This window comes from Gossypium hirsutum, chromosome D09 (genome assembly GCF_007990345.1).
Source record: "Gossypium hirsutum isolate 1008001.06 chromosome D09, Gossypium_hirsutum_v2.1, whole genome shotgun sequence".
Classification (NCBI taxonomy): Eukaryota; Viridiplantae; Streptophyta; class Magnoliopsida; order Malvales; family Malvaceae; genus Gossypium; species Gossypium hirsutum.
In genome coordinates this window covers 6479818-6504952 of record NC_053445.1, presented here as the reverse complement: position 1 = coordinate 6504952, position 25135 = coordinate 6479818, and the positions used below count along the sequence as shown (strand labels likewise).

Genomic DNA, 25135 nt, shown 5'->3' with positions numbered 1-25135 from the left:
CAAAAGAATTAAATTGGAATTTAAAATAAATAAAAGGGTAAATTAAAAAAAAAAAACTTAATTACAAAAACATTAAAAGGCGGAGGGGCTAAATAAAATAAATAAATAAAATTCGCAGTGGTATCACCTTCTCTCTTTTTTAAAATCGTAAATAAGTAAAAAAATAATCGAAAAAAATAGTAAGCCACCTTTAAAAAAATATATAATTCCTCTTTTTTCCTTTTTTTTTTACAATGAAGGGAGAGGCCTCTATTTATAGTTGAGCTCCCCCAAATCCAACGGTACAGATCAATTACATCAACGGTTGAGATTAAAGGGTATCTACAAATTAAATCTCTAAGTTTACAAAATCATATTTTCTAAGATTGCATATCATATCTAAGATTAAATATTATATCTAAGATTGCATATCATATCTAAGATTGCATATCCCTGAAGATTATGTTTCCATAAGCTTGTAGATGGACTTTCAACCTTTTCAAGTAATGGGCAATTCCGATTAGACCAAATGATATTACTTTAGGTTTTTTTTTTGTGAGCCCGGACTAAAATTGGATATTACAAATGGATTAAAATGAAACATAGTTAATTGGCCATTCAAGTTATTTGTCAGAGAATTAAATGTGCCAACCATTTCAAACTTAACGAAACAGCAATTAAAAAGTCCAATTCAAATAGTTTAATAATTAAAATAAAAAATTTTATGGCTGGATGCTAAAACAAAAGCACGGTACAATTTAACCGTTGATTAGGTTGTTTATAATCTTTTAAAATAAATTCATATAATAATATTTATTTTAATTCTATAAATATTAATTAGATTTATGTTTAAAATAATTTAATTAATTGAATAAATAAAACAATAAAAATAAAATTTAATATTTGTTACACTGACAATATATATATTTTATTCTATAAACATTCTTAAAAAATTACCATGTCTCTATTTTTTAATATTCGAGTTAATCTTGTTTGTGAAGTCTAAAATCTTCACTCCTAAAAGACCAAATATTTTCCCAAATAGTGACAAATTTAAAGATTCCAATGATTTAATTAAAATTATATAATTTAAGAAAAGATGTTAAAAAATGTATTTCTCTGATAAAAAAAAATGTGGAGAGATTTAAAATAATTATCTTATTTTGAATATTATTTTTTTTAAATATTTTTTATGCATTATATGTTAATTTGTGCAAATTATAATTATAATTCAAAAAAGTATTGAGGATTAAAATATGATTTTATCTACAAAATTTAAATATGTTGTAACTAAAAAATTCAAAAGCGTATTAAAATTACGGATCCACGGATAATCATTTAAACATCCAAATATTATCCCAAAAATGTCTCAAGCGGAATACTAGGATATTTAAATACAACTTTCTCCATACTCAAATTACTGGACCTCAAATAATTCACCCATTTTTTTTCTAAATTAAACCAAATAACTTGAACACCCAGCCACCTACTCTATAAACCAAACCTCCCTATTTTCTTTTCAAAATTGCTTTAACGAGAGGGAAATTTTATACAATTTTAAATCTTCCAACAAAACTCAGTTGTTGAAAGTCGTCAGGAGAAAACTGTTTTAGTCAAACATTTCTTGGTTGTTATATTGAGCAGAAGTAGAAACAAAAAAGTGAGATGCATCATTAGCACAACAAAAAGAAAAGGGAAAATGAAGAACGAATTTGTTATTTTCCATTGGTATGAGCAGCATTCTTATGGAAAGGCCAAAGATTTACCAGACGCTCAAGCACCCCCGCACTTTTGGAAAAGTAACCCGAAAATCCGGCAGGAGTTGCTGGAGGAGGGAAGTCTTCCGCGGGCATTGCAAACGGACGAATCATCTTTTCCATTTTCTCTAATGTCAGATAGGATCCCAGTTCTTGCAGTCTTTCTGGACCCATTATCGGCAATGTATGCTCTTGGTGAAGTGAAGCAGCCTTGCTGTCATTCATCTGTCAACGCACATTGCATTAGTGTAGTTTCATGCAGCCAACAAGAAGTATAAAAATGGTTCATATCTATATAAAATTGAAAAAATATTGGAATTAACTTCAGATTTTGATCGTTTCTTCCATTAGAGTTTCTCTTTGTATATTTGACAGTATTACCTCCAATGGGGATAAATCTGCACCACGGCTAAATGTCAACTCGATGCGGAACCTTTTTGGGTCTTCTAACGCTACCTGTAATTTCAATTCCATACATACATACACACAGTATGAGAAATCAGTTAATATAAAGGTCGACTTGTTAGGAATGCCACTTGTTACCAATGGCTGGATATGGCAGCATTTAGCTTAATGACTTGACCATCTCTCTCTAAGAAGGACCTATAATAAAGTAAGGCCCCTACCTCTGTATTCTCAAACATCCTTATCACAATGTAACTCATGTAGTCAAGCTCCTTGGTTTTATACAAACGTTTCAAGGCAGTCTGGCAAATAAGACTATCTTCTCCCTGAAGAGATTCATCCAGGTTACAGTAACGAAGCACGTTCATGAGGGAATGGATATGGGATTCCTGTCAGACAAATCAAGCCAAATTATTTTTAGCAAAAATAATTGGAAGTACATATATAGCAAATTTGGAAGTCTGCCTGTTAGGTTGAACACGAGAAAAGAGAATGGTTAGTTCTTTCGTGATTTGCACTTACTGATGTGAAGTAAAGGCGTGTTCTCACATGCCGCTCAGGTGTCCTGACATTTGCATACCTGAATGGACAAAGAGTCAAATATAAGATGATAAAAGTAAAATACAGGGAATAATGCATGAGTTAAAGATTTTATATACGACTTTGGGTCCAAACGGTATTTGGTTTCTTTATCATCGTCATCTTCTTGATCCATTGAAATTTCACTTGTGGTGCTAGATCGCCTTGTGTCATCCCCATTGATGAAAAACTTTGGTGCACAATCTTTATCATCCTTCCCATTCTTAGTTGATTTTGAGCACTTGTCTTGGTTACTTTTTAACTCAGCAACATTAAGGGCTTCTTCACGAGTATTCCTCAGATCGATCAAAACTTTACCCAACAAACGGCGCGCAATCTAAAGGAACAGAATAAAAATTAGGGGGGTGGGGAGAATTGCAAGTAGTTCATTTGCATTAATGAAGGTTAAATGTACATCGTTAAAGTGGGAAGCATTAAGGACCTTCTAACATTAATAAATTAAGTAAAAATACTAAGTATGATCTTTTGTCCGAACATTTCTAATTGAATAAGAAATGCAGAAAGTAATCACCTTTGAACCAATTTTTAGTTTTTGCTTCGGATTAATGCCATATTCATTAGGGATGACACCATCTGCAAGAAGCTGCGACAAGATCACACAGACTAGTTAGGACAAAAACAGATGCAAAGGTCAATAAGCAGCCTAGAAAACTTTGGAAAGCAATAGGATGTAGTCACCAAAAGAAGAAAAGAAAAAAGTAAATGAAGAGATTGCAGATCAGTACGTATGGCTGATTAAGATTAAATAGGGGCGAACTGCTAATATAACCATTGTAAAAAATCAACTCTATGGTGGTAAAGATGTTTACCTGGGCAACTTTAAAGAGCTCATCCAGACCTTTCAGATTAAGATGAGCATTGTGCAGAAGATCATATCTGCAATAGTAGGTTAATCAAACATATAAAAGTGTTCAGAAAGAAACGAAGCGTTTAAATTTGTAAAGGCCAAGAACTTAATGTATTGTGAAAGTTCTAAAATTTAAAAATCAAGACAGAGCAAATTGCTTGAGTTTTAGGAGATTTGTATAATAGGTTTATGGACATCAAAATTATGGCGATGCCATACTATGCATTTTATCAATGCACTATTTTTCCTAATCTAAACAAACGCTAAATATGCAGATATCTCCTTAAAAGAAGCAAATGTTCAACCCTAAATCCAATACTACGGTGAGATGCAATCTCCAGTTCCTCAATCTACCTACACCATCATCATAGATGGGTTCATTTTCTAAAATTCAAAGAGATATTCACTTCAGCAATAACGTGTGGTGCTGGAATGCAATCATGCAACAATCTCCTTGAGACAAATAGACGATTTTCAAATTTCTGTTTAAAAAATTAAAAGGATCAATGAAAATAAATAAGAAAACTAAATTGGGAGAAAATTTAGGATGCAAAGAGAAATTCTAAACCAAGAAGAAAGGATTTCCACACACTTTCTGAACTATAGAATTCGTTGTGCATAGAGTGCCTATTATCTAGAAAAGAAAATGCTTATAGAATTAAAATAGCTACTCACTTGCAAGAGTCATAAACATCAGGAATTTGAGTTATATCAAAGCGTCTGCAGGAAAGTCCAATGTTAGTAAAAACAATAATGCTAGAATAACATATTAATTAAGAATTCTAGTTTCAAGACACTAAATGGAAATTTATAGCTAGCTTAAAGATGGATAATGCTCTTCATACAATGTACATGAATGACAATTTAACATAACCGGCATAATATTCAGATACCTAATGCACAAGTACAAGGAAGAATGAATGGTAGATACTTACTCTTTACGTTCATTATACAAATCTCTTTCAAGTTTTCTCCACCGAGCATACATCAACAGGAATCCCTCACTACCACAAGGCAATCCAGCAGCAATACGATCGACGTCAATATTTGTCTTACCAAGAGCTTTTGCTTGATCGTATGGAGGAATCACATCGTATGGGCTTGCTTCTGTAAGAGTCTCGTCTTCATCCTTGGCAAGTAGTCTCACTTGTTCAGTAACCTTCTTAGTCAAGGTTACCTGGTATATAAGAGGTGCAAAATGAAAAGGAGGCAACAAAAATTGGAAATACTTGCAATAGAATCTTCTATTGCATATTCACTTGGTAACAAAGGGAGGAGAGGAGTGACAACAGTGTTGCATATTCACTTGGTATGATGAAATTACCAGTTTCGGAAGCAGTTCAGAAGCATTAGAAGGCAATCCAGCTCCATCAGTCATCCAAGGACATTTAGATGTTCCGTTACTATGAATTTTCCTTGCACCAGATGTTATAATTTCATTCAGCCTAGCCTGCAAAATCCAGAGGAAGTCTAAGACAGCACTCAAAAATGTGAAAGAACGATTTTACCTTGAATGATCTGTCCTTATACCCTGTTCTAGGTGGGAAGGGTACAATGGTAACTTATGGAAATAGATGGAGAACAACATTGCAGAAGGCAATAACTAATGACCGCACAACTAAATAACATGTCCACAGAAATATAAACCCATTATTAAGCAGGCACCTAGAGCTTAAGATTTTAGATTGTTCCTGAACACTATATCAGAGTCTCTTTAGTCAAGTGATCCAGAGTTCCCTTATTCAGGTAATTGATGGGTTGATGCAAGGTCGAAAATGTTCATATGGATCCATGAGTTAACTTATTTGATTCTCCAGATTATATCCAGGTCATTCAAGGTCATAAATAAGCATTTTCAGAGCTCCGCTCTTGGCCCAATTAAATAATCAAGCCATTTGTAGTCAAAATTTCATAAAGCACACCAATGGATAGATAAATCAAATCAATTACCAAGCCAAGAATTCTAGTTTAATGAGTTGCCGAATGATGCAAAAACAGCTTGCAAAATCAAGGGCAAGAAGAGATATAAACCTTGGCTTCTTCCATCTCAATGCTGGCATTGTCAAGTCCGTCCAACATTGAGGAGTCCTTGCTAACAAGGGAGACCTAAAAGGATAACCAACTCAGTCAAGCAAATTCAATGTTAAAAGGAAGAATGCACTCATTAAGGGAACATTACATACCAGGATTGGTGTTAGTTGCCCTTCAAGGTCAAGCAGGCCTTTAGCGAAAGCAGCAGCAGACATCTGTTAAATGATTTAATTTACAAACCTATTAATAATGCCAAACAACAATGACAATAAGGTTATAGCAACTTAGTTCAGATATGAATCACAAACAGGTAAAGATCAAAATCTATACTCATTCATCTATGACTTAAGGCATACCTGCACACGGCCCTCATCAGAACTGTAAATTTTTAGATCATGACGATATGTACTATGAAGGCGAAGCAGGCCAGTACCTTCACCTGTAATTTTATAAAAATCCATCAAGAAAAAGCTGCATACGCCTGAATTCATCACTATTTTATCTACCAAACAAATAAAAATAAATCTTAAGAGTCAAGATTAACTTGAACAACTACAAAAAATGTCAACATATCTATAACGAGCACATTCCTGCCATACAAGGTGAAGACTGCTAACAAAGATAAAAGGGTCTATTGTTGGAAACCTGGATACATGTTATTTCGGAAATATCTACCCAGTTCTTCTGCCTGCATGAGATTGAGAGACAAAAATCAAGGAAGAGAAAAGAAAAAGGAAAACAAACAAATGAAGCAACGGGTATTTAGCTAAATTTTTATTGCTGTGTCCAAAATGAATTTCTTTCCTTCCAAGTTCCAACCTTAGATGTCTTGAAGTGAATTTCCACTTTAAATTCAATAAACCCTTCTCATGTTTAACTTTTCAATGCTATCCCTTACTTTTAATTCAAATTCAAATAGTTTTCTAAATTTATGGAATGGCTTGGCTTCTCAAGTGAAAAGTGATTCTCTTTACAAACTATCGGCTAATTGAACAAGTACTTGAACTAGTAATGTAGGAATTAAGAAAGGGAGGTTCATATTTATTACCTGCTTCCTCCCAGCATGTGTAAGGACACCCCCATATTTAAGAACCATTAGTGCTTCAACAGGCCGTTCTTCTTCACCTTCACCATTACTTTTTGGAACTTTAACCCACTTAAGAGGCTTTAACTGAACCTTTCTATAAATACCAGAAAAATGCCCTCCCTGGAATCAAAAGCATTTAGTATGAGACAGCCAGCCCACATTAACAATTAAAAAAAGGATATTATATAATCAAGAAATGATAATTTATGATAAAGGAGGAATGAGGAATCATGAACTTCTACATCCACACAAAGAGGTCTCCCGAGTGCGATGGTACAATGAATGCAGCAAAACTAGTAGACTGAAAAAGCAAGTCATTTCAAGATAAGATATATTACCTCCTCAAGTACTGCCTTAACTTGACGAAGCTTTTCAGCATGCTCAATATCTTCTGCTTCACTGTCACTGCCACGACCTGGTCTATATCACATAAATATTCAAAAGATAAATCATTATTGATCTTTCAATAAATTCAAAATTCCAAGTGATAAAGTACTTTATAGGGAAAGGAAAACTAAAAATCATATGCAGATATGGCTACAGGTAGTAAACACCCTCCCATCCCCACCCCCCAAAAAATAATTAAAAGAAAATAAAGAAAGAAAAATGGCCTTCAAAGTTCTGTTAAGTACCAGAAGGCAGCTCAAATTCCCCCCCCCTTTTTTTTCCTTTTGCTTCAGCTGTCAAAATCACATCTTTCCTCTTGTAAACTAACCAACAAGCATTAGGTACCTTCTTAGCTTCTCTCATTCAACTAACCAACTAGTGATTACAATATAGCCTCATTAAAACAAATCTCAATTCCTATCCTACTAATTTTTTTGCAATTCCTTTTTCCTGTCCGATAACATCCGCTGTTACAAACTTTTGCTTTCATTCCTTTTGATGTTTTAAGTTGTCATGAAGGGGATGTTATAAATTGTTTTTGCTAGATAAGAAAATTTACGAAAAACGAAGAGCTACCTGTAACGGGGTACAAGCATTCTTGTTGCATCCAACAAATCTTGCAATTGAACAGCACTCTTAAGTTTTGTCTAATATGTGGTATAAACAACAAACAGTTGCTTAGGCAACAGAATCTATTTGTAGAAAAGAAGTACGCAATAAAGAAGTGAAACAATCACCTCAGATCTGGGTCTTCCCCCATTGTACTTTAGCATCAGGTTTAGCAATTTTTCCTCAGTAACCTTCAATTTCACCTTCTGCTTGGGAGTTCTATCACCACTGCACATTCAGGATAGTTTATGAATAAAATGCAGGGATTTCCAACAAACTAAGGGAAAACAGTAAGGAAAATGGAGTAACATACTGGCGAATAACAACTATAACACATCGTAGCTCCTCAGACTGCCCGAATGTGCCAATGATTCCACTTCCTTGACGAGTAAGTCCTTCAGAAGGCTGCACTGGTTCGTTTACCTTCCATGGTAAAGTTGGTGGTATTGCTGAGGAAAGATGAGGCGCTTTTGCATCTAAGAACATTTTCCTTAGAACACAAGCAGCATCATCGTAGTACCTGTATAACAATAGAGCCTGTAAGTCTTTTCAAAACAATTAAACAAGACAAAATATGACCAGTTTAGAACAGGGGAAAATAAACACATCAACTCAAGACAATATGTAGTATAGTCAAATGAAAAAGACCCATGCTAAAAACACCATGAATAATCACGAGAGCAAAGAGAAGTTTATTAGCATTACTTGTGAGAATTTTTAACAAAACTCCATCCATTCACATCACAAACATACGAACACCCATCAGAACGCAAAAGATCAAACCCACAAACCTGCAAGAAAACAAAGTTGTTATCAAATGGACAGTTCTGTCAAAATAAGGAAAGCACATACTTCTTAGTATACCCTTTCTATGTTCGATTATAAAAGAAGATATGTGCAAATATTGCTGCAACACGTAGACAACCTCGAAAAAAGATATACATTAATTTTCTTCCATTGAACAAAACCATTCTTTGTAAACCAAATTGATAGTAACTCCAACACGATACAAAGATCTTTATTGCCTTATGAGACTAACTCCTAAAACAGACCTCAAGAAGTGCAAATAACATCTCAAGAAGCTAATATGAGCTTGTGATCAATCTTTTCAGAAAAGGCGCGCTCTCAGTGCAAAAGAAATTACTATGAGAACATAATTATAGCAAACTTCACATTTCAAAGGATCAGAAGTTAGAATGAGGAGGGAAGAAAAGGCATAGTGGAAAGAAAAACAAATGTGAGTCTTTTCAAGTAATATTTGCAGAACATATGTGGTCATGTATCCACAATGGTCAAACACTAAGGCATCTGTTGCAAAGGAGATTCAATCAACGTACCGCTTGCCTAAATGCAATGCAGACATCCCTTGCCATTTGCTTCTCATTAGGTGTCAGCAGCACAGGATACCTCACCTGTCATATAGGTAATAAAGATATGTTTCAAACATCATGTATTTCCAACCTTCATGTGCAAGTGTAATAGCACTGAATCAATTATGGGAGCAAAAGCGCTAAGTGATTAGAAACTAGTACTACATGTTTCATCAATTATAACTAACCTTTCCATAAATTTTCACCGTGCATTTAATGGCAAATGATTAGCCACAAATCCAAGCAAATAATTTAAACCATTACTTGAGTAAGATACAACCAAATTAGAGGCTTTTGCATTTGATATCCTGCAAACTATCATTTTAAATATGATTTTCTGCTAAACTATTGATTTAACAATGTATCCTATTGGCCATTTTCCACCATGCAGGACTGTGAAGGTATGGGCAATGGTTTAAGTCATTCAAACGATTAAAACATCTAAAGCAATATGCGCATCATAGAGCACGACATGTTTACCTCCTCTGGCATATGCCTTATGTATACCGAGTTTCAACTTAAAAGTTAATGACCTGACTTTAATTTCTTTCACATAACAATCTAATTGGTACAATCTCCTGATAATTGATAAAGATTGTTTGGAATCAAGTGTTGAAAAGATACAAATATAGGGATTTCTGATGTGCACTCATATGCATGCATCAAAGAAAAGAAATAAAGAAAATGCTTTGGATAATATATTACCAAATACTTACTTCTTTGCCATCAGTGTTTCTCATAACAACACCATCAACGACAGGAGATTTCCTAGCCTCTGCATGAGCATATTCAGGGCCAACCGTATAGACCTACATTCATTTGACAAGATAATCAGACAAACTTGCAAAAGAGAGGGAAAGCAGAGGCAAGAGTATTGGCTAATGCTTAAACAAAACCTCAAAAAAAAAAACCGAAACAAAACAAAACCAGCAACAACACAAGAAACCAATATGTGATTGCAACTTGCAAGTAGGATAGCTATTTCTTATTGATACAAAAGTCAATGCCAAATTAAGTTCTGAATTAATAGTATCAAATTCAAAGAAACTGCAAATGTGAGGTACCCTTGATAATCTATTTCCCTCCACTCTCTCCCAATCAAACACAGCTCAGCATAAATAGTATTCTTCTTTAGTGCAAAAAGTTTACAAGAATTTAGTTTCATACAAGTATAATTTTAAAAAACAATAAATTAACTAGAAATTTCTTTTCACCAAAATGCACAACCTTGACATCTGTTCCTCCGGTCGGCATAAACTCCTCATATATGTAAGAACCTTCACGTCTTACTCTTCTAACTTCAGGATGGAACTCACTTGATCTGTTCCCAACCTAAAAAACGATAATAAAAAAAATAAAGAAAAAAATAATACCATATTACAATTTAAATATTAAATTGATCATGGGACAGCTATTTGGATATTGGCAGCCGCATTTGAAAAGAAAATGAGCAAAAAAAGCATTTTCCAAAATAACCCTGATGCTATAAAACTCATATCAGAGCTGAAAAATTACAGAAAAATTGTAGCCATAAGTTCAAGTAGGTATTCAGACCTTCCTAAACAATTTCTTCATGCCTCCACCTGCTGAGCTTGGGTAATATATCATTATACTATGATTATCCCCTTCAAAGAAGAACAAAATAAAGTTGTTAGCTTATGTGTAAACTGGAAAAAGGGTCAACCAATCAAACTAGAGCTGCAGTTGTTGCTGATGCAATTATGAAGTACAAAAGAACAAGAATCCTTCCTGAGCACCATGAATTAGGTTTCAAACTCAACTGCTTGCAGAAATGAGCAATATATGAAATGTCCACTAGTTTATCTTTTTCACGACCAAAAAGAAAAGATGTTTTAACATGCTTTGCAAGGAAGTTCAAGCTTTATGGAAACAAGAAGAATGACAGAACCATATTAAATTCATTCTCTGGATATTGGCGAGAAGTAAATATATGCAAGAAGATAAAGGAAATATAAAGACCAAACTCACCATCAACAGGCTTCTCCACAAATGGCTTCCAAAATCGATTTCCATGGACCTCAACATAATCTTCTTCTTCAATAAAATAATCCAGGTCTTGGTATGGTTCTTCTCTATTTACAAGGGCATATCTAGGAACAGGAATTCCAAATTCTTCTAGTCGCTAGAATCCAAAAATAAATAGGTTAGTTTTAGTCAATCAATTGCTATATTAACATTATACATTTCAACCATATATATAATTAGTTCTCAGCAGAGCTGGAAGGACAATTTTTTTCCCCCTCAAAGAATATAAGTTTTGACCAACTATGGTACAAGACTTAACCACACTGTCATTTGGTTCCAAAGTTAAGATATTACAGAAGGGGCAGAAGAAGAAACCCCCTATTAAGGTCTCCTCTCCCAAAGGTCAAGGGCTATGTAAAAGTAACTGCCCTGATGTCCCTAACTAAGGTGGAAAGTGGTCTTGGTTTTCTGAACTTGATTATGGATCAAAAACCTTGACGTGAAGATGGAAGTTTAGAATGTATACCTCATAAACCTTCCGTCGATCATGGAGAAGGTGTTGTGGATCCAACTCATTCACAAGGAATGGTCTGAATCATAGAGAAGAAACAGTTGCAAAAATAATTAATTAGAAACTATAATAGAAATCAAATTTCTACAATCTTCAAAATATTGGTTGAACATATTTAAGATGAACAATCAGATGAAGACACCATTTAGATTATACTTCAATATAAGAAGGCCAAACTTAGTGCAGGTCTACACTCTAACTGACGACTCAAATGATAGTATACTAGTAGAAAACATGCCACTAAATATATAAAGGTGGTTCCTGTTGCAGTCATGCATGACCCAAATTTTAATTTTCCTACCTCAATTAGAGAGAAAATAACTGAATCATCACCTATCCGCTGCTCTTGAGCATCCTCTAATTGTCAATCTCCTTAGAGTCCAAAATATATTACAACTGCAAAGACCTAAATCTTCTCCATATGGATGGACTGATGAGGCAAACTTTGCATGCTGATGCTTGGCAATTTAGATCCAAGATCCAATCAGAATTATTATAAATAATTTCTTTTCTTACATTAATTACAGATTCTCATTTAAGACCTGTATTAAGCTTTTAAAACAAATTACCAGATATTCCCCCTAGTATCCTGTCTCAGAAATCTTCCCTAACTTTTCAATTTTAATTTGGTGAACATTTAGCATGTTCCTTGTTAATAAGGAGGCCTAATTAACAGCTCAAATATCCATAAAGTCTACTCAGAAGGTTTGATCCCAAAGTTTTGAAATCATTATATCAAGTTTTCCATGTTAAGAATTAGAATAAGTAATCATATTAAAATATAAATTTAGGTAAAATTTCCTGCAATTTGAAATGGAATGATAACTCATTTTGAACTTGCAAATAGAATACATGCATAAAAATAAACAATATATATATTAAAAGAACTTACTTCCTTAAAGCAGCATATGCTTCAGCTTTCTCAAGGGGGTACCCAGAGGAGTAGAATGCAATCAAACAATCACAGATTGGCCAGCTGAAATATGCAAAACTATCATACATTAGACAATTTAATGACAAAGAACCTCTCAACCCAAATACGGCAGAGAAGTAACATGAATTGCAACCATAATATCAAGAATTATATTCATCAGTTATGCAAATATACATGGTTCTCTGTCTAATCCTCTACCTTAATTCCCTCCTAAAACTCAGACAGTCCTCCTAGAAGACGAGAGAGAGTGGGGGGGGGGAGAAGGTAAAATGTCAAACAAGGGACTAATGTTCAGTGACATAGTTGCTCCACTCAAACTCTTTGAAAGAATAACAAATGTCAAAACAGTTAATCAATGGGGAGATGGAACTGCTAAACGGAAGACTTCAAAATTTTCAAGATAAATGCAACCAGTTTGTGCTGACTTCAACAGGACATTTAATTTGCAAATGTTGGCCCTCCTCCACACCTCTTCTATATTTTCCTTCTTTTTTATCAACATTAACGTTCAAATTATTGAAATTCACAAGAAAATTAAAAATACATATGTTACCGGACTTGAAGTCTAGAGAAGTTTGGATACAAGTATATATCCACACAGTTTGGAGATCATACCCCTTAAAATCATGTCTCAAAGTCAGACACACAGGTGCCGAACAGGAATGATTTAGGGAAAGTAAAGAGTCCCAATAACAAAGATAATACTAATTATAACCAATATTATCAGCAATACCATAATGTAAATCAGGGTCATTGTGTTTCAACTAATTTTCTGAAAACGTACCTTTCTATTGGTTCTTCAAGAATAACTTTATCGCCAAAATATATAACCTACAACAAAAAGAAAAGAAACATTGCAGTGCAAGGAATCTATAGGAATAAAACAACATAACATTTAACGCGCGCACTTCCATGCCTACACGGACTAACAAATTCCCCCCCCCCATAGTATTCAAGAAAAACTAGAGAATTTACACTAAATTTTTTTTTCAATAAATCATGATTATCCTCATAAAAACTAAAAATACATATATCGCACAAGTCAGCAGTTATATTTCTCCTCAACTAATTCAAATTCCATAAATTTACCTCATTTTAAAAATAAAATAAAATAAAGCAGATGCATTTAAATTTAGGCTTTAAAAAATATATACGATCTACCTCAAATTCGCCAAAAGCCTTAAGCCTGTCCAGAATCTGTCCCATTGGAGCAGAAAAAACCTGCAAATAGAAACACGAAAACTTTCAAAAGCTCTAAATTTAAGCAGTAAAACAGAGCAATACTAAATAAATCATACATTCTCTTAATAAGTTTTCATTAAAAAAAGTATAGTTTTCATATATTTAGTAGAAAACTTGAGCGAACAAAAGATGGTTAAAAAACCTCGCTTCCGCATTTCACCTTCTTTTCCATGACGCAAACTCCAACAGTAATCTTCTTATTTCCTCTAATTTCTTCTTCATCTCCTCCTCCCATCTCTTCCCTTTCTTCTTTTTTTTTTCTTTTTCGCTCAGAAAACGATGCGAAAACACCAAACGAATATCCTCAGCTTCCAATCACCGCCACAACTCCAACCGGAACCGGAAGTTTCTCCAGATACGTGTATTCTATACGAAATACGTATACGAATACGTATGCAAGAGCTAGAAGGCTTTTTTTTAACCAAAAAAAAACAGAGAACGCGGTTCAGCTAAGAAGAAAGCAAACAAGGCGGTGAGTATGAGTCACGAGAAATACTAGAGATGAAAACGAAATGGAACGGTTTTGGAGCCAAACATGAATAAAAATCAGCGGATTTTATTTTCCATATTTGTTTTATTTATTTATTTAAATTAAAAAATATATATGTTATTGGGGGATGTTTGGGAACAAGAGATTTTGGATTCTGGAATATGCAAGTGGATCATGATTTTGCTTTAGGAAACTGAAGGGGACGTGTAAAGTTAAAAGGTTTTTTGTTTTTTATTGATTCCATGCTTTTATATTGGAGATTTTAGTTCTGGAAATTTATTTTTTACACATCAGCTGACAAGTAACAAATTTGGTGCTGTGTGTGTCATTTTCCATAAACTACTATTTTATTACTACCCAAAACATTATCCTTAAAAAATGGTTGGCGCAACTTCAAATCTTTCGACAAGTGGGTGACCTAACAAAAATCTAAGAGCATGTTTGGTTGGGTGTATTGGATTAGCCAATACACCCCTAATCCGTGGGCCCCACTAATCCCCACTTAATCTCGTGTTTAGTTTGATGTTTTGCCTATTACAGGCCTATTACAACACGGATGTAATACTCATTTTCTCTGCTTCAACAACGATTAGCCATTCCGTTCCAAAAGTAAAGATTAGCTAATCGTTTCTGTTTTACCCTCCCCAGCCTGCTGCTCCACCCCACCCTCTCCCTCCCAACATCAACAGCAGTTTTCTTCGAACCAAATCTCCACCGTCTCAGATCGCCTGTGAGTAATCCCAACAACAGTTGCCAGAGAAAATTGCCCTTTCTTAAAAAACCCAGCCCTAAATCCTTCTCCTCTTTCAATACTCCATTCGAACAGGTTGTGGCAACAGCAACCGAATGTAGACCATATCACAGGGAATAAAATCCGGAATAGTTTTATGTTTTCGAGGGGGAAGCTTCCTGGTCCTCTTAGGCAACTTCAAATGGATTTGAGAAATTGATGCTTCCTTATACTGCTCTCAAACTCAAGGTAATTCATTTCCCTCTTTTTTGTTTAAAAAAAATGAAATTTTGTTGTTTTATAAGTTGTCCCTTTAACTAGATTTATTGTTTGTCGTTGTTTAATGGTTGCAGGAGAAGAAAAGGAACAATTTGAAAGACTTTTTGAATGTTGCAGGGCCAATGGGTGTAACCCATTTCCTCGTTTTATCTAAAATCAAAACTTCGCCTGTCCTTAGGGTTGCAAAGACCCCTCAAGGCCCTACTCTCAATTGCGCCCTCCAAAAAGGTGGGTTAATGCTGATTTTTTTATTAAGGAAATAAATGTGTTTCCTTACCTTCTCTCTAAAAATGATCTATTTCTTTAATTTTTTTTAAAAAATTAACCTAAAAACTTAATTGAACTCCTAATTCTGCCTTATTTCAGAAATATTTTAAAATAATTTGTATTTTCCTTTTTTGAGATTGAGGTTATAAAAGTATTTATAGTGATGATAGAGGATATTAAATAAAAGGGGTCGAATTTCACATGGATCAAAATTAAATTATAAATACAAGTAGATAAATAAATGAATAAATAGTTTTTTTTTATTGATTTCATGAACATGTCACATGTTACAACTCACAGCTCCAGCTCACATGTAATTGCTTACTTTTAATGTGGTTCATTGATGGGTTATTGTTGGAGTGTATATTAGTGAAGAGAATATATGAAAAAGTTTGCCTTCTTTTAGATGACCATGACACTATTTTTATAAAATTTTTGTACAATACTTAAATTACAAAGCAAATTTTTATTTTGTTAATTTTAAAAGAAATATTATATTTTTGTTTTTTTAATTCTCGAACTTATATTTTTTGTCTGAATGAAACGTTAATTTTATTAAAGTGACATTAACGTGTATAATATTTTTAAAAAATTTAATTATGGATAAGAAAAAAGATTTTGATAGAAGGGTAGATATGAAAGTTGATGTGAAAAGGGGAATGGTTGTAATTGACCATCTAAGCCTCCACTCGTCAAGATTTTGAAGGTTGACCAAATGATAAACATGTTGTAATTGAATTCTAACGTAAAATGGGTGAAAGAATTTAAAGAGAGCCCCACACGTTTCGCTTCCAAATTAAGGCTCCGTTTTTACTGAATTTAATCTTTTTAATTTTATTTTTTTTCAAGATCATTTTTTCCAATTTAATTCCATCTGATATATATTCGTGAAAATTAAATTTACAATTAAACTAATATTACATATTCACATTTATTTTATATTTTAAATAATCGTGTAAATAATGTAACCATCAATTAATTAATTAATTAATTTGATCACACAAAATACCAAATAAATAAAGAATATATACGGATTTACTCATTCTAATTTTCTTTTTTTGAATAAAATCTAAAAAATTAAAAAATAAAATTTATATAAAATCTAAAAAAAACTATTTAATTTTACAAAAAAATCTAAGAAATAAAAAGTTAAATTTATAAAAATATTTAAAAAATTACTAAAAGCATAAAAATATAAAAACTATAAATGATAAAAGGAAAAATACTTCGTACATTACCAACAAAATTTTTAGACTCTACAAGCAACGTGAGGAGTTAATAAATGTATTCTAATTCAATAATAAATATATATTAAATAAGAATATATGCTTAATTTCTTCTTCAAAATTTAAAAAGGAAAATATTATTGTTAATAAAAAAATTACTTTGTTCTAGATTTGAAACTTTAAACTCGTCCTCTTCTTCTTCAACATAGAACCTAATCATTATCCTCTTTAAAAAAGCAATAACTAAAATAGATAAAGCAACATCTGTAGTGGTGCCCTCTTCCTTGGACTGATTTCACCATGGAAACATTTTCTGGCCATTAGGAATTCATCAAACCAAGATAGTTAGTATCATAATCATTTTTCTATTAACATAGGTATGAATAGATTGATTAATTTCAAATATAAAATACTCATTAATTACAAGATTAAATCACTATTTATTGTATTAATTTGGTAATTTTTTTCACATTGAAACTTGAATTATTTGTAGGCCTTATATTTAATAATTTTTACTACATTGACGCCTGGACTAGACAACTATTGCCACATTGGATCTCAAATATTTTTTGTCTAAGTTAGTTCTTGAACTTGACAATTGTTCCCACATTAGAGTCTGGATCTAGCAATTGTTCCCATATTGAAGCATAAACTTTAGGGTTTTCAATGGCTAACTTAGATAATAATAAAAAGTTCAAGTCTCAATGTGAAAACAATTGCTAAGTTCAAGGTTTAACTTAGATAATAATAAAAAAGATCGCGCCCCAATGTGAAAAAAATTGTCAAGTTAATTGCCAAGTCTAGAGCTTATCTTGGATAAAAAAAAGCTCAAACTTCAATATGGAAAATTTTGCTAAGTTCAAACCCCAAAATATTATTTAACCCTTAATTATATAATATACTCGTCAAATATATACAATATTTCCTAATAAACTTCACAAATATAATTTATTATTTAACAAATTCAAAATAAAAAAATTACATCCAAAATAAGTGGTAAATGGTTTTCACTTGGGAGTGCAATGTTGAGTGTTTAGACTTGAGAAAAGTTAATATTTAGTAAACAAATAATAAGGTAGTGTTTGAAAAATCACTTAGTAATTGTTTGTAATTATACAATGATAACATGTTTGTGTAATCATTGTAATTGGTGGGTCTCACTGAGTTGGGTGTAATTAAGTGGCCCAATTACACTTTCCAATTCTTACAAGAAGATGAGAATTGAAGTAACTACGTATGTAATTACACTTAAATCTAATTTTAAAAATTTATTTTTATACAAGTTATTATATTATAAGCATAAACACGCATGAGTGTTTGAAATGATTATAACAAAAAATTTATATTATAAATCTTTAAAAATTTATCTTATAAAATTATTTTATGTATTTTATAAAGTCATAACAAAAAATTATATTATTTAAATCTTAAAAAATTTTCTAAACTTATGGCAAAAATGTTTATTATATAAAATCATTTACATGTTAAAAAGTGTTATATTATATTTATTTAAAAAAATATGACCAAAAAGTATGAGCATAACTTATTTACGAGTTCATGCTATATATTATAAAAATAATATATTTATTATAAAAAATACCATAATTTTTTTTATTATAACTTATTTATAAAAAAATAATTTTCTAAATGTAAAATTATACTACTTATAAGAAGTTCTATGAAAGTTATTGGGCAATTTATAAGAACTTATTTATAAATGGTATATATTATAAAATTTATATTATTTTTTACTTAAATTAAGTATTATAAAAATAGATATAATCTAACATAAGACTTTTCCAAATTAAGCTTATATAAGTTTTTATAATTAAAGTCATAGACTATTTAGATTGTGAATCTAAATATTATAAGGTCGATACCAATTATGCAAAGACGAAAGGTTTTATTGCACCATATCACGGAGTATAATACCATATGAGAGAACGGTGCCAAACACAAGAAACATAGACAACTCACAAACTCTTTAATTTGAAATATTCAAGGCTTCAATAATGCGATTGAAAAGACATTTGTTGTTCTAAAAAATATTTCTCATATTAAAAACATCACCTTAGTATAACATAAAAAAAAAGGTTGGATCGAACTAGCATATTATATCTTTCATAACTTCATCATATGGGGAGTTGAGATGATCTATACTTTGAAATGCACATGGAAGAAGAAGATCTTGATAATCTTAATGATGCAAATTCAAATTTAGATGATGATGATGATGAACTCGACCAATAACCAACAAATGATGATAAAGAGCATATATTAAATATTAAAGAGGGATAACCCAACGAATAGACTTATTCATACGTCGAACTACCCACCCAAAACTTAGTAGGATTTGAGCAAAAATATTAGGCCCAAAAATTGAACTTGGGAAAAAAATTAGGCCCGTTTAAAGTATGGGTCGGGCTCAAGCTTAAACATTTAAGGCCTCAAGCCAAACCCTACCCAAACCCATTTTTAAGTTAGTAATGTTTTATGTTATGTTATTTTTATTTATATTATGTAATTTATAACACATAAAAATTAAATCTATAGTAGTATACAATGGGGTTAAATATAAAATTGGTATTCGAACTTGTACACTTCGCCCATATTGGTAATTATGGTTTTTTTGTCCTGGATTGGAACCTGAAATTTTTTTCATCCACTATATTGGTATCCGAGCTTAATGTCATTACTTTTTTTACTAACATGACAACGCCAGCCATTCGCGCACCGCCACGTGGATTGATATTTGCAGTTTTTTCTCTAACGCCCTGTTAAATTTATTTCTATTTCTGTAAATATTTGATAAATATGTATTTGCTTTAGTGGCTTAGTGTTTTGGGTGTGTGTATGAGGTATTGGGTTCAAATCCCACTTTTGGCATATTTTGTTATTTTTTATCCAAACCTTACCCTTGTAGAGTGGGCTTATATTAAATTACCTTTAAACTAATCTTAGAATGAGCCTGTTGGTTCGAGTGATAAGGGAGCTAGTGTGTTGGGGGTCCTGTGTTCAAATCCTTATATTAGCATGGATGTTAATTTTTGCTCTGTCGATTGATGGAATTTCGGTGGAGTTGGGATTCTGAGAAAGTTGTTGTTAGTGGGATAGTGGGGAGGAATTTAATGGATTCATGATTATCTTTAATTTTATTTTTTTTTCAAAAAAATTCCTCTCCCTTCTAAAATCCCCAAAAAGAATCTGACGTTAATTTCTTTTCTTTTTTGCTTTCTACCGTTTTCTCCTCCCTTTTCTTGCCGGTGATTTTGTGTTATTTTAATATATGTTATTGAATTTCCATATCTTGCTATTTCGGTGCTCAGTATACGTTTCTGGTAAGTTTGGTAGGTGCGATTACTGTTGTTGTTAGTGAATCTTTGGTTAATAGAGTACGTTTGGTGTTTAGGAGAATATTAAGGGGCTGAGGGTTTCCAATCAGTGTTTTAATTGTGCGAAATCTCTGTTACTCGTTCGAAGGTAAGAACTTTGGTGGATTAAAATGTTGTTATTTTGGATGTAGTTCGGTTGTGTCGATTTAAGTGACTAATTCGATGGTTTATTGGTTAATTTCAGGTGCTGTGTGACTCGGGAGTGATTTTGCATCAAAACTGTAACAGGTGTGTTCCCAAAATTCAAAAAACTAAGTTTTGGTGAAGGCTAAAAGTACTCACTGTCGACGCCACATGGGTCTGTGACCTGTTGTGTACGAGACACAGCCGTGTGTCTGACGAAAGTGCAGCCATGTGCAAGACATAGCCGTGTGGTGGTGTGAGTGTGGCCGTGTGGGCCACACGGGCTAGGCCAAATTACGCGTATGTGTTTTGGTCTAGGCCGTGTGGGCCACACGGGCAAGGCTAATCTGGGCGTGTGGGCCCACATTGGCATATGGGTCTAAAATTCTGAAAATTTCTCTAGGCTCAGCGGTGACCACTTGATCGAGAACTATTCTACTTAGTAAATTTATAGTTTTTATTTTTAATTCCAGTTTTATTTGAGAGTTTGTAAATTCTGGGACTCTCTGGACTGTATGGTTTTTACCTGTTGGTTTTGGTTTTGTTTGCTTGCTTATTTGCATGGTCTGACAAAACGTTTTAGGAAAACGACAGTTTTACTCAAACAAGGATTTTCTGAAAATGTGAACTGGAGTTTTAAAAACATAATGATTTCGTTAGACTTCCGCTGTAACTAGTGCTTTTACAAATAAACCAATTAATTAATGTTTTCGACAATGAATATAAACGAATATGAGTTATTAAGTTGAATTGATTTTACGTAACGACTCTGTTTTTAAAACACATTCTTTGTGACATCTCCGAATTCGACCATAGCGTCTAGGCTGGGTTTGAGACGTTACATTTAGTGGTATCAGAGTCAGATTACAAAACTCAGCTGTGGATTTTGGGTTCCAAAATTATATTTAAAAAAGAATTGGTTTTCAAATAATTTGAATAATTTGAAGAAGTATGTGGTACACCGAGTCTCTGACGCCAATCTTGTAAGTATTTCTGAACTTAGCTAGAAAACTCTGAAAACACTGTAGTTAGTACTTTCTGAAATAGTTAGATACTGAAACTTGTGAAAACATCTTTGAACTTCTGATAATTTATGGATAAAATATCTGCTAATAAATACTAGAACTGATAGATAAAATTTTATAATGTAGATAAAATTCAAATTATACAATGAGCACTCGTGGAATTCGCGGACGTGGTATTCGTGGCTGTGGTAGAGGCTGTAGGGGGCTTGAGCTAAGTCTTCCTCTCTGGGCAGTATGCCAAACTTAGATACAAGTGAGACGCCGGTTTTGCCTTCTACTGAGACTGAGTCTCAAAGTCGTTTGGCTGGGGACGATGCGCTATCCCAAGCCATGTTGAGGATAGGGTCACTGGACCCCATTATAGATCTGGGAGCTGTGGGTCGGTAACCGAACAACTCCGGTCTGCTATAGCTAAGCTGTTTTATATATATAAATAAATTAATAATTATATAATAAAAAAATATTTTTATATATTTATCATTATGTTAAATATATTTTATTTTTTAAAACATCAACTAATTTTTTGATATATTTTTCTTTATATATAATATTTATATGTCAAATATTTATTTTCTCCATGTATATTGTGGGTGTGGTGATTTCTAATATTATAAAATGAAATAATTATTTTTATATGTAAAATATATCAAATATCATTATTTTTTCATCTAAATTGTGGGTATGATATTTTAAATATTTTTATATGTGAAATATTTGAAATACACATACAAAAATATATAATACTAAAATTTACTACGCTCATGATATGGATTGAAAAATAAATATTGCACATATAAAAATTATATTTACTAAAAGTAATGATATTTTTAATAATTATTTGATTTTATAAATAAAATATTTATTAATTAAAAAGATGAATTAAAAATAAAAAACTTGAAAACAATATATTTATTAATTAAAAACATTAATTAAAAATAAAAGAAGGCTTGAAACAATATAGAATAAAAAAAATACAAATTTTCTTAGAAGAGGAATTGAACTTGGAACCCAATGATAAAATCACTATTATTTAACTATCTAACCAAAAAAATTAACGAATTAAAATAATTAATTAAAATTTTAAAAAAGTTTAAAACAATATGGAATAAAAAAAATACATATGTGGGTAGAAGAGGAATCAAATTTGGATTCTAAAGATAAAAACTACTAACATTTAACCATCTCTCATGATGAAGCTTATCCCCCATTGTCTCACTGGCCGACCTCGACCCTGTTATTTTGAGGTCATATCTAGTATTCAGAGTTTACCTCGATTTGGTACCACTCTCGCGGCCCGCACTGAAACAGTGCTTTTACCCGTAGATGTCTAGTCAACTGCTACGCCTCAACGCATTTCGAGGAGAACCAGCTAGCTCTGGGTTCGAGTGGCATTTCACCCTTAACCACAACTCATCCGTTGATTCTTCAACATCAGTCAATTCGGACCTTCACTTAGTTTCACCCAAGCTTCATCCTGGTCATGGATAGATCACCCAGGTTCAGGTCCATAAGCAGTGACAATTGTCCTATGAAGACTCACTTTCGCAACGGCTCCGATGGATTCCCTTAACCAAGTCACTACCTATGAGTCATCGGCTCATTCTTCAACAGGCACGCGGGCAGAACCCTGGGCTCCTTCCACTACTTGGGAGCTTACGGTTTAATATTCTATTTCACTATTCGACGGGGGTTCTTTTCACCCTTCCTTCACGGTACTACTTCGTTACAAAAAAAAAGCTAATGTGTTAAAAAAAACATATCCTACTTTCCCTGCAACGTCAGCTGAAAACACATTTTACAAGATATGTTTTCTGTTTCTTTATGTAAGATTGATTTATTTCTCTAAATGTTAAAAAAACCTAAAATCGTAAATAACTTTTAAAATTTACATATTATTAAAATTTACCACATCATTTTCTGCCGATACATCAATTTTTCGTTTTATTATAGGTACGAGATGTACGATCGGTGTAGGTGTGCTATTTACTACTCTGCATTTAACTTTTTGCGACTTCTGGGCGTGTGGGGCTGGGTAAATTTTTAGTTTATTTTTTTCCCTTTTTCTTTTTTTCTCTTTAATTCTAACGACAACTTCGTCCATTGACTCGTGTTTTTTTTTTCTCTCTTTTTTCTTCAATTTTATAATGGAGAAAATTACCTTTTTAAGTCAAGAAGAATAAATAATTATGATGAGTTTTCTTGGATTCGAAAAATGACATTTTAAACAAATAGAAAACAACATGATTAAGAAAGAACCAAATTGTTTTTTTTTTTGTCAAATCTCAACAAGATTAAAGAAGAAATGTGACTTATTTGATAAAAAAAACAATTAAAAAGTTCTAAACCATTATAAATATATGATTTAATTACAATTAGTTCTAAATCGATTCTAACCTATTATATGCTGACACATCAACATAGTTTAATTTCGTAATTAAATTATTAGTGAATCATTATGAAAAATTAAATAAGTTCATAAAAATAATTAAGTGCAATTCAATTAATACATACAATTAACTCGTGCATCGTACGAATATGTAAATTAATATATTATATATTACAAGATCTAGGATCAATGCTGACGTGCATAATTTAAAATAACGACATTTGAGGCTCTAAATAAATGTCACGTGTATTGTCAATTTTTTTTTAGTTTAATACACTTTTACAACTAAGATAATGTTTAATATTTATTTAAAAGAAAATATGTGTAAAACAATTTGTTTTTACAATTTAAAACAGTGGTTTATAGAACAATTTTAAAATAGTTTTTTTTTTCTGTTTTTCCAATTTAATTTTGAGTTCAATTTTTCTTCGCATTTTTTGAATTCTATCTATGTATTTTATAAAAATATTAATAATTAATTTTATTTATCAAATATTTATTTTTAGTTATTAAATTGAATTCTATTTATTTTTCCAATTTATCAAATATTTTAGTTATCAAATTATTAATAAGTATAACTTAATAATTAATAGTTTTTTCTTATAGTATTTAGAAATATTAAATTATAGGTGTTGAATTTATATTTATATGAAATCCGCATTAAGGTGATTCTCATTTCCAACTTTGCTTTCCCTTTTTTAAGAATAGCAATATTAATCTTGATTTAAATAGAGTGGGGATTAAAGTTTTTGTCAGATATTTATTTGACATGAACTGGAATTGTGTTACCTTTAAGGGTGAGCGTTCAATCGGATCGAGTAAAAAAATTTCGAGTTAATCAAATTGACGAATACTATTTTATCATCTTAACTTGATTTGAATTTTTTTTCAAATCGAGTCGAGTGAAATTGTTCAAGTTAAATTAAAATATTAAACATGTCAAATTAAAATCTTGTTACAGGATAATTAATTCCATGTTAAAGCATATAAATTTGAAACCATATATATTTTTAAAAAAATCAAAGCAAAATAATAAAAAATACTTTAGTATGATAAACTTGAATAATTAATTAACTTATTTAGGTCCCAAAATTATTATTCTAGAAAATTTTTAATTTTTTAACTTTCTTTATATATTTTTTGAAATTTTTATAATTTTTTTTAAAAAAAATAAGTTTTAGAATTTTTATAAAATTTATTTTGAATTTTTTTTGTAATTTTTGTTGAGAAAGAATCCGATTTGCTCATCTTCAAACTTGACAGAGATCAAAAGGGTATTTACACCAATCTGTTATTCGAATTATTCGAGTTATTCGAATTGTAAAATTTAACTCGATTCGAACTCGAAACTCGAATTTCTTATTCGAGTTGACTCAAATAATTAGAATAATTTGATTCGATTAACTCGAAAT

At 31.8% G+C, this 25135-nt stretch overlaps 1 protein-coding gene and 1 long non-coding RNA gene across 4 annotated transcripts; one reads left to right on the top strand and one right to left on the bottom strand.

Moving 5' to 3' along the window:
- Nucleotides 1–1504: 1504 nt before the first annotated feature.
- LOC107892349 (inositol hexakisphosphate and diphosphoinositol-pentakisphosphate kinase VIP2) lies at nucleotides 1505–14358 on the bottom strand. 2 transcript variants are annotated; one of them, XM_016817414.2, is made up of 30 exons: nucleotides 13948–14358; nucleotides 13725–13784; nucleotides 13348–13394; nucleotides 12522–12605; nucleotides 11585–11648; nucleotides 11062–11215; nucleotides 10627–10697; nucleotides 10300–10404; nucleotides 9789–9881; nucleotides 9040–9114; nucleotides 8408–8493; nucleotides 8016–8222; nucleotides 7831–7930; nucleotides 7670–7740; nucleotides 7045–7126; nucleotides 6668–6826; nucleotides 6265–6307; nucleotides 5976–6058; nucleotides 5772–5834; nucleotides 5620–5694; nucleotides 4913–5038; nucleotides 4524–4765; nucleotides 4264–4308; nucleotides 3551–3617; nucleotides 3253–3324; nucleotides 2804–3057; nucleotides 2664–2721; nucleotides 2363–2530; nucleotides 2118–2192; nucleotides 1505–1961 (listed from the first exon to the last, which is right to left on the bottom strand). In XM_016817414.2, exons 1-30 carry the CDS (start codon nucleotides 14038–14040, stop codon nucleotides 1695–1697), a joined length of 3189 nt encoding a protein of 1062 aa, XP_016672903.1. In that variant the 5' UTR covers nucleotides 14041–14358; the 3' UTR covers nucleotides 1505–1694. The 2 variants fall into 2 exon arrangements, with proteins under 2 accessions (XP_016672903.1, XP_016672904.1); XM_016817415.2 differs by having other exon boundaries at nucleotides 13966–14331.
- Nucleotides 14359–14753: 395 nt separating this feature from the next.
- Nucleotides 14754–15519, top strand: LOC107892781 (uncharacterized). 2 transcript variants are annotated; one of them, XR_005918412.1, is made up of 4 exons: nucleotides 14818–14853; nucleotides 14944–15025; nucleotides 15122–15274; nucleotides 15379–15519. It is a non-coding gene; the product is annotated as an uncharacterized lncRNA (long non-coding RNA). The 2 variants fall into 2 exon arrangements; XR_005918411.1 differs by having other exon boundaries at nucleotides 14754–15025.
- The last annotated feature ends 9616 nt before the right edge of the window (nucleotides 15520–25135 follow it).

Coding starts and splice junctions, on each gene's coding strand:
- LOC107892349 (XM_016817414.2), bottom strand. CDS start 14,040: ATGGGAGGAGGAGATGAAGAAGAAATTAGAGGAAATAAGAAGATTACT. Junction 10,405..10,626: donor TGAAGAAATTGTTTAGGAAG/GTCTGAATACCT, acceptor ATCGTTTTTTAG/GTTGGGAACAGATCAAGTGA. Junction 7,931..8,015: donor GTTATAGTTGTTATTCGCCA/GTATGTTACTCC, acceptor CTGAATGTGCAG/TGGTGATAGAACTCCCAAGC.